General features: G+C 38.2%; 1 protein-coding gene across 3 annotated transcripts in view; it reads left to right on the top strand.

Annotated features, from left to right (window-relative positions):
* Nucleotides 1-8,875, top strand: part of CD48 (CD48 molecule) — a 27,963-nt gene extending 19,088 nt beyond the window's left edge. For all 3 annotated transcript variants that reach the window (XM_072427874.1, XM_072427873.1, XM_072427872.1), the window contains 3 exons: nt 742-821; nt 3,145-3,267; nt 4,554-8,875. In XM_072427874.1, the coding sequence (XP_072283975.1) occupies nt 742-821; nt 3,145-3,234 (170 nt within the window). In that variant the 3' untranslated portion in view covers nt 3,235-3,267; nt 4,554-8,875. The remainder of the gene's footprint in view (nt 1-741; nt 822-3,144; nt 3,268-4,553) is intronic.
* Nucleotides 8,876-9,688: the final 813 nt, after the last annotated feature.

Here is a 9,688-nt window from a genome sequence, read left to right as displayed (position 1 = left end):
AACCCACTAATTACCCTTGGAACCCAGTGATTACCCTTGGAACCCAGTGATTACCCTTGGAACCCAGTAATTACTCTTGGAACCCAGCGATTACCCTTGAACCTAGCATCTTTAGCCCAAGGTGCTGATCAATTTTTGGGTCTTGACCTCTCCCCAAATTGACCCCAAATTTGAAATTTAGTAGTTCTTCAGATGCTTTTATTAAACACAAGTGGAAATAACGGTTTACCCCCCAGTTCCTCTGATAAGTTTTACCTCCAGTCATAGATTCATGACTTTTCAATACATTTCTCATATACCCACACATTTCTGAGAATGTCTAAGCCACCTTGGAAACAATCTCAATACCTCATAGGTTAATGATTACACCTTAACTCATCGCACCGGATTTACCCTTTTTTTTATATGCCTGGGAAGCTGTGTAGAGAGGTTGTTTGTAGATTTCCAGTCATTTGTCAGGCATTTTCACTTATATTCACTTATATTCACTTATATTCACTTGATTACCCATATCTGCAGCTGCTGTGTCATTTATGAACCCGTTCTGCATTCCTGGACTTTTTTATACTCTGGAGATTTCAAATGAGAGATGGGAACACCTGTTACTGTTCTGTTTTTTAATTGAAACTCTGTAATGAGTAACAGTAGGGCCCAGAGAAAGCTTATCAATGGGGCTCTTAAACGTTATGAGAAGCCAGCAGGCAATTCAGCTAACCAAAAGTGTTATTTTTTTTTTTTTAGGTGAAGAACACCTTGAACAAGATTTGGTTTATTGTGAGACGACTATTTCCACTGTTACTCCCCCAAGTACTGAAATTCAGGTACATGAGAGAGGATTCAGCTTCTAGCTGTAAAAAAGGTTCAATAAACCCAAAGGTGACTGAATGACCAATCACCAGACTTGCACACTGGCAAAGGGGATGTCATCCTCATGTTTGAAGTGGAACTATCCGAAAAAAAAATACCACTTCTACAGGTGGAAAGTTGTCAATCCCTTTACAATCCTAGTCCATTTGGTCCCACGCCATACCATCTTCCTTTTTCGTTCCATCACAGGCTGGATACCATTGGCCACATTCATCTTAAGGGTTCTTTTCTCTAGCATTGTGCAGGTGTGAGATCAGGTGGCATGCATTACAGAAAATATAAAAAGTTATTGTAAAGTTCCCAGACAACAGCAAAATTATAGGAGAACAGGTTTTCTTTGCCTTGTCCCTAAAGCATGTCTGATGGGGAGGGGACATTCCCACACCTGCCTACACAGCTTGAACAAACAAGACTATTATGTGAACACAAAGAACAATCCCGCTCAAAAAACGGTTTAAGAAAAGTCAGTTGGAACATGATAGTTTATCTGAGTCATAGCTAGAAATCAATTAACCCCATACAAAACTTTTGGAAGCACTCTGCATTATTGGCTCCTTCTCCTAAAACACCCTCACAAAAAAAACCCAATGCATTGGTGCCAGTAGTAGTGGTTGGGGTGCCATATTCAATGGTCTGAGTGGGTTCGTTGATGGGAATTTAGTATTAGATGTCACATGCCTTGGCAACTTATTCCGGACACATGTTGAATGTCCTCGCCAGTCCAGATCCCTTCACATAATGGTTGGAACTATAGTTGGTGGGAGAATTTTACTCAGGCATTTACTCATTTACACCTTATTAAAAGGAAACTATATTAGTTCTGGTCATTCTTACTTCATTTATATTATATGTTTTAAACCTGTTTTTTATATCTTTTGTTTTACTATATAGATATATTATCTTTTTTAACAAATATGCAATGAATAGATGCCAAAACAAGGTTAGGATATTATTTTTGTATCTGTGCACTCTGTGGGGGATGAGGTGGGGGTTCCCTTTCAGTTCCTCTCTGGAGATTCTACAGAAGTGTGAAGAAGACGTATAAAATAAACATTTTTTATGACAGGTGTCCCTTTTGAAAGATTTCTCTTGTACTGGTGACAACTATAACATTTTCTCATTGTGACTTGGTGACAATGGACAGCAGGACAAATAAAAGGGGGTTGAATCTCTTCAGAGGGGGCACAGAAAGTTCAATAATTATATTAGGCGCTTTTACCCCTCACTATTATATCCTAACTGCATGTTAAAAAAATGGCTTTATTTATACTTTAAAATGAACCTGTGGCTTCATGGCTCAGAGTCATGCTCATTAAAGTATTTATATATTTTAAACAAACAGTAAAAACACTTTAAACCTAGCCTTTTTTTATCTCTGTATCTAAAAGCATTGTGGATAAAATAAAAAACAATCCCCTCCCACACCTATCTATCACTCTCCCCTAACTAATCTCTAGCTTTTTCACATATGTAAAGACACGGCCATGTAATTCTCAGGTCCATAAGTTACCTAGCTTCCTTTTGCCTCCTTGTTTTCAGTTCTGGGGTCCTTCTTCAGGTGTACAGCTAGACTGCCATGATGTGTTTATGTCATACAGTGTCATGCAGATTATGGTCGGCTGCCCAGCTACACAAGGACTTTCAGGATCCAGAAAAGGTAGGGGAAACTCAAGAACTGGCTGACATGGGCACATCTGGAGTACTAAAATGGTGGTTCCCCATACCAAAAACCAACGCTGGTAAGGGACCTGGACAAGAAATAAATATAAGTATATCTTATAAAACCCTTCCTATGGAGTGATTAGAGAGAAGGGGATGTAAATGGCAAAAACTTATTATAGCTCAGAAATTTGATTTTATTTTCAAGTCCACAACAAAGTTAATATTACCTCTTTCCCTAGTCTTTTCTGGCAGCCTGACAACCCTCCAATGTAAACTAAGCAACCAGAAGCTGTTTCTAAGCTGTTAGAAACCAGCTGTAAGCTGAGGAAGAATAATGTCACATCAAAAGCACCTAGGGAGGTCATATGGCTTGTTTTAAAGCTTTCTACTGCTTGTTAAAGATATAAAATTGTTTTGTGTCCATAGACTTGGAACAGATACACTTTTCATCCTTTCAGTGTCACATCTGGGACTTTTCTTGCTACCACAAGCATTGCAGAATCCTTTCACTGGATCACTGATGTACCAATGCAAATAAATGAATTTACTAAACTTTTCGTATGGCTTTATATCAAGGGCACCAACTGAGGAAAGATTTTTACCTTTTTTTAACAGAACTTTTCTTGGCATAAAAGAGACAACCATCATGTGAATCCTCCTCCTCAAAAATTTAAAACCCTTTATACAAGTCTTCAAAGGAAATAGAAGAGATATGACACGGATGTTAACTTCATTTTGGTGAGTCTTAGCTCATGCTACAAGCAATATGTATCTTAGAATGACATACCTATGTAAAGATTGACTTCTTTTATCCATGCCTGCACTACCCACGCACTTACTGGCCTCTACATGACGTCAGCTTTGAATGTCCACTTACCCTCGCCAACAACTCCATCAGTAACCAAAGTGGGAATAGCGTACGTTCCACTGATTTCCTGCGATCTTAGCAGCATGTAGATAACAAATTCTTGTGAATGTCCAGTCTCAAAAATCAGCTAATACCAGTAGCCCCCTAGTTTCAGAAACTGAAACACTGAGGTTAATAACAGAATCCAACAGTAGTCATTTTTGGAGGTGGGTGGTGGTTTTAGAACCATTGGTTTCTTCCTGTTACCCCACTAGGGTAAGACTCGCCTGAGCAGGAAATGTGGGAAAATCAATATATAACATAAAAATCAATGCAAAATATGAAAAAAAGACAATATATATCATGTTCATGCTTACCAATGTTATCAGCCCAAAGGTATATGTTGTTTTATCTGCTGGGAAAATTAAAACATTTCTAGCTATAATCAGTCTCATCAGTTACATCCTTTAAAAATCACCTTGAAATTTTGCACTAATATGATAGCTTGTCCCAGGTTGATAAGCAAATAGAAAGCAAAAACTTCATTTTTATCTATAGTTGCCTAATAAGACAAATGTTCAGTCTTACATGTTTAAGGTAAATGCCAACTTTCTAAGGCTGCTATGGGGAGGGGGTTGACTTGGCCATGACAGTGGTCTACCCAATCCACCACCATCTACATGGCACAAAATTTCCTGTTTATAAATGACTGACTTTTGGTCCTCATAGATTAGTTATCCTCATATAATTGGATAATTATAGTGATAAGCTATGCACTGCAGGGACTGTGCATGTATATGATTTTGTATTACTGAAGCTGGATAAGACCACATCATAGTTTTTTATGTTTCTGCTGTTCATGGTGAAACTTTACTGCAGCTACATAATACAGGTTCAAAAGATTTGTTAGGACTGTTATAATTCAATGTTAGTATTGTTAATATTAAACAATTTTTTTTCCACTGTGAAGTCTATCTTGACATTGAAGCAGACCTTCCACTAAAACTAAAGGTCCACTGAAGGTCTGGGCCTACCTCAGCTTACCAATTTACCTATTAATGTTAGTTGGTAAATTTAGTGGAATTTCCCCTTGAAAAACTTTTTTAGTTTTTTATATTGTTTTATTTAAAGCTTATGTAATTGTGATATCAGCCTAATTTGTTTATTTCGGTTTCAGATTTGGTGTTTGAAGATGAAAAGTCTTCAGAGGAAGAAGGCCACCTAAAATCTTTTAGCAAGAAGAATCAGTTGTACAAGTATAATTTTATAGATAATAGTGTATGAGGGCAAATTGAGCTTTTAAAAAACATGCAGTTGGATTAATTGGCTTCCCCCCCAATATTGACTTTAGACTATATTAAAGACAAATTACCATGGTAGGGACATTAGATTGTGAGCCCCTTTGTGGGACAGCTAGTGATATGACTATGGACTTTGTATAATGCTGCGTAATACGTTGGCGCTATACAAATACTGTGTAAAAATATTAATAAGGACCTGGAAAACTGTGGACTTTGTTTTACGAGGTACAGAGTGGGGATGCTGTTTCTGCCCTATAGGAGGATTACCCCTCAATACAGCCAATCTGTTTACAGTTTTGTATTTTCTTCACATGGCAGCTAATGTAATGCTGATGTCAAATTAGGGTATCATTACTAAAGAATATGAGCAAAATGGAATATCCCTTGATAAGTGATCTTTTTAAACTTGGTATTTCTTGCAAGGTGATGTTCCTAAACTCCCTTAGTAAATCAGCCCCATTATCATTGTATAAAGCACATATAATACTTTTAAAGTAATGCTAACAAGTAGTTGTTTAAGTTCCTTCAAAATAAAGTCCATAAAGGACATATAAAATAGATGATCGCAGCTGTCTTTAAAAAAATGCCCCTGTTGTCCCCTGTAGTATAGCACTCCTTGCATATCAGGCACTAGTAGTTTGGGTTTATCACCCTAATACCGGTACTTATTTTGTCTCATCAAGCCTATAGCATTAATAACCTTTCTGAAACTCTAAGTTTATCATATAAATTGTCACACTTACCTCTTCTTCGCTAAAGTGTAGGTGCTTCTCTCATGTGGGCTCAGATGTGCAACGTGGACTTTCCCGGTCCAGCTCCGGTGTTAATCCCTTATTGCCCAGTCTAATTTTTCCCTGCCGGGTTACCTTGTGCTGTTCCAGTGTTCCTCTGTGTCTGTAGTGATCCCTGTGTCTCCCATGTCACTTGTTCCTCTGTGTCTCCGTGTTACCTGTCACTTCCTGTGTTCCCTGTGGCTGCAGTGGCCCTGTGTCACTAGTGTCTGGTTTGCTGGATTTCTGGTTCTTGACCCCTGGCGTGTTCCTGACCTTTCTTGCTTGCTGCCTGCCTCAACCCTGGCCTTCCCTGACAATTCTCCTGCCTAGTAATTTTGTACCATGTATCGTCCTTGCCACCCTGGTGTGCCCAAGGACCCCAACCTGGCAGTAACCAGCAGTGCAACATCTTTACCACTAGAGGCTCTGGAGAAGACCTGGTTACTGCTTAGATTCTGTGTCTTGGCCCTTCTCAGAGCTAACACCACCTCTGTATAAGACGTAGCGCCCCCTACAGGCTCTGTCTCCCCAAGCGTGACATAAATATCTTTTTCATTTAAATGTATATGGTGCGAACCTTGTTTCATTTTGAACTTGCCCACCTATACCTAGGTAGCTTTAGACCTTGCCTTATTTGGGTTTTATTGAACCAGTTTGACCTCCTCAAGAGAAGGTCCCCACTGGCGGGACACACTGGCCAGAGCCGCGGACTACATCCCCTTACAAATCCCAGGCTCAGGGAAGTGGGGGGGATGTGTCAAGAGACACAAGGCTCAGATCTGCAATGGGAAGTAGGCAGGGTTATGCCCATCATGACGTCACTATGGGGGAGATTTATCCCTTTTGAGTGACACCCGGCTCCCCACGCCTGCGTGGTCAGGAGCCCATAATTTTTGTGGTCCGCGGGACCAAAAAGATTGGCAACCACTGCTATATAGCACTTATAAGCTTATCTGGTTTTAAGACCCACGCAATAAAAAGAGGGCAGAGGGGATCTGGAGCTAGACAAGCAGTTAAAAAATGTATATTTAAATTGCAGATCTTATTTGTAAGATTAGAATAAATAATTGGAATTGTAAAGACACAGCATAAGAGACTCTTTAGAGGTAACAGAAATAAAATACTTAAATATATCCAAGGTCATTACAAGGATCTGTCAATCTAGCCTGTTATCATAAGATCTGATCAAAGAAAATATATGTGTGTTGTTAAGCATAGGAACAGAGAACATACCAGTGACTCTAAAAGGAGAATATAAAGTTAACGAGTTGATGAAAGTAGAAACAGCAATTACCCCCCTGATGTTTGGGCAACACGATTGGGTGACATTGCTGTTGACATAATTTTTGTGTTGATATAAACAAAGAAGATGTTGATAGGTTTACACTTTACTTTTGCAAGTTGTAGTATCTATCAGAATTTGTGTGAATGCCATTTGTGTGAATGTCATTTGTGTGAACATCATCTACTGCTTCTTTCGGGGGTGGAAATGGGTTCTGCTTGGATGTGTAATGATTGGTGGCATGGGAAGTAAATGGGTAGTTTTAAGCTTACCTAAACTAAAAACTGAGGAAAAGCAAACTCTTACATTTGACTAATGTGACTTGTAAGTATTGCCTTTAGAAGAAATTGATACAAATTCTAATATTCTATAATGGTTTTTCATTGTAATGTATGGATGTTGGGGAACCGAACCCTGGAATTTAGTGTTCCTACAACTTTGGGTGTCTCATGGTCACACATGATAGAATGAACATATTGGTCACTTTGGAGAGATTTCTTCCTAATTCTTTTTGTGTATTTAGGACAGAAAATTAAGAGAAATCACATTAACCCCTATCCTATAAAAGATTAAAAAATACCATTATGTCCAAACATATAATTAGGGTCTAGAAATATAGCGTTGAAAACCAACTGCATGTATTTAAATCCCAAAAGTGAATCTAAAGCCCAACTTTTTTTCAGTTTTAGAGTGCTGAGGGGACAGACCCCTGTAGGATTTTTATTAGCTCTTTGTGCCTTACTAAGAAATGTCATACCTTTTTTTTCTTGTCATTGTCAGTGGGACAGAAAGTGAGAGAAAACTGAAACATTTCAGTCACAACAACATAAGGGCTAAACTTATTCTATATATATTACTGACAGCATGCTCTTATTGACAGCTTGAAAAGGTGGGAACATTCTTTATTTTAGAGAAGCCCAGTGTGATTTTGAATAAAAGTTGGATAAATCATGGGTGAAAACATTCATAAATAGACCCCTAAGAGATCAGTTTTGATTGGCTGCCATGGATTACCACACTTTGCACATCCTCATTGTTTCCCAAACTTCTTTTTGAAATAAGTTCTATGATGTTTATAACACAAAGACTCATTCTATCTTTAGTAGAATGTAGCCACAACAGAGATTGGATAAAACAAACTACAGTGTTTTGGAATGCATCATACTTTTTATACTTATTATGAAAACTTTAACTGTTTATATTATTATAGCAGTGGTTTGACTTTCTAGCTGCAGAGAACCCAAACCTTTCTCCTGAGGTTGCTAGGGGTGTCTTGAATGAATGATTATGAATTTCTTGCAGAATCTGATTTGAATAGGTTTTTAGATTTTTGGGGGGAACATGAGGGAACATTCTTTCCATTGACCACAAGTGTAAGGGGTTCTTTTCCCATTGACCACCAATATAAAGCTATTTTTTCCCTAGTAACCAACAATGTAAGGGAGTTATTCTCTGCCTGACTGCCAATGTAGGTTTTTTTGTTTTTTTGCCTGATCACTAATTATAGGCATACGTATCCATTGGTCCGCTAATGCAAAGGATTCTTCCCCTGGTGACTACTAATAGATTCTTGACCACAATTAAAATATGTCCCCATTTTGTATGTTATATTGTATTGTTATGTTATTTGTATTGTATTTGTGCTTTGTTATGCAACTTTTTTTTAACAGCATTTATGTATGTTATATTTATGTATGTGTTTATTACTAGGGATGAGCCAAAATTCCTCTGGCGTTTTCGTGAACATTTCCTTGCTGTTGCAGCCCTGTAGTATGTGTTCCTGGATAGAGTTTCTCTATCCAAGTACACAGGACACCTGTGTTCTTGGATAGAGAAACTCTATCCAAGAACACATACAACTAGTAAAGGGCTGCAAGACCAATCAGGGGACTGATTGGTCTTGCAGGTCCCAAAAATTCTCTTGCAACTTTTTTTTTATAGCATTTATGTATGTTTTATTTATGTATGTGTTTAATTAATACTTGGGATTTTTTTGCCATTTTGCCATGTTGAGGAATGACAAAATAAAGACTCTCCAATCATTGTTATGGGGCATTAACTATATGTTTTATGACTAATATTATAATTTGTGTACATTTTTTTGACATTTGACATTTCCTAATAAAAATAATAAAAAAAGAAATGTTGAAGTCAAGTTTTATTTTACTCGTTATACTAAGTAGGCTGCCAATCATGTCAGCAGGTCATTTACTGCTCTAGTAACTATATGAAACAGGTATGCAGCCAACAAAAGCTAAATTCCTAGCATACACAACTGTCAGGTCACCTCCTTGATTCCAAAATACAACTATTTCTTTTTTTGCATTTATTTATTTTTAGAAATGCCCCATCTTGTATGACTATAAAGCCATCCTTTCCTTCTTGGGATAATGTTGTCATTCTTCTGCTGCAGGAAGGAGGAAACACTTCCACAATCTTTCCTCCTTTCCTTTAAGGTCCTTCATTTAGAATGCAATATTGTAGCAGACCACAAGGTCAGAGGCCACATTTTTGGCTATCTGTGTGAGACATTGGTAAGGACTGCACAGGTACCAGGATTTTCATGACTGTCCATAAAGTAAATGCTGACCTGGAGAGAAATATAGCATTGTGCACTTGAAAGTTTTGTTCTTCCATTGAAGGGTGTATTTAGATGTGTGCTCAGAGTGAATGTGAATACACTCTACCATTAATGTAGTGAATGTTTATCTGGTACACAATGTGTCTTGTATTATATGAAAGGTAATATTCAATAGCTTTGGCTGCTGCACACCTGAGTGGGGTCAGGAAAAGGACCCCACTGGGGTCCCAGGCTCAGGGAAGTGGGTGGGCATTGTCCCTGGACACAACCTGCCCACTCTTCCATCGCAGGCTCAGATCTGCAATGGGATAGTAGGCGCGGGGTTATGTTATGATGATGTATTTATGGAGAGCTTTCTCCCCCTTTGAATGACAC

Source organism: Pyxicephalus adspersus, chromosome 12, assembly GCF_032062135.1.
Source record: "Pyxicephalus adspersus chromosome 12, UCB_Pads_2.0, whole genome shotgun sequence".
Lineage (NCBI taxonomy): Eukaryota > Metazoa > Chordata > Amphibia > Anura > Pyxicephalidae > Pyxicephalus > Pyxicephalus adspersus.
The sequence above is the reverse complement of the archived record's forward strand: the minus strand, read 5'-3'. Positions and strand labels throughout refer to the sequence as shown.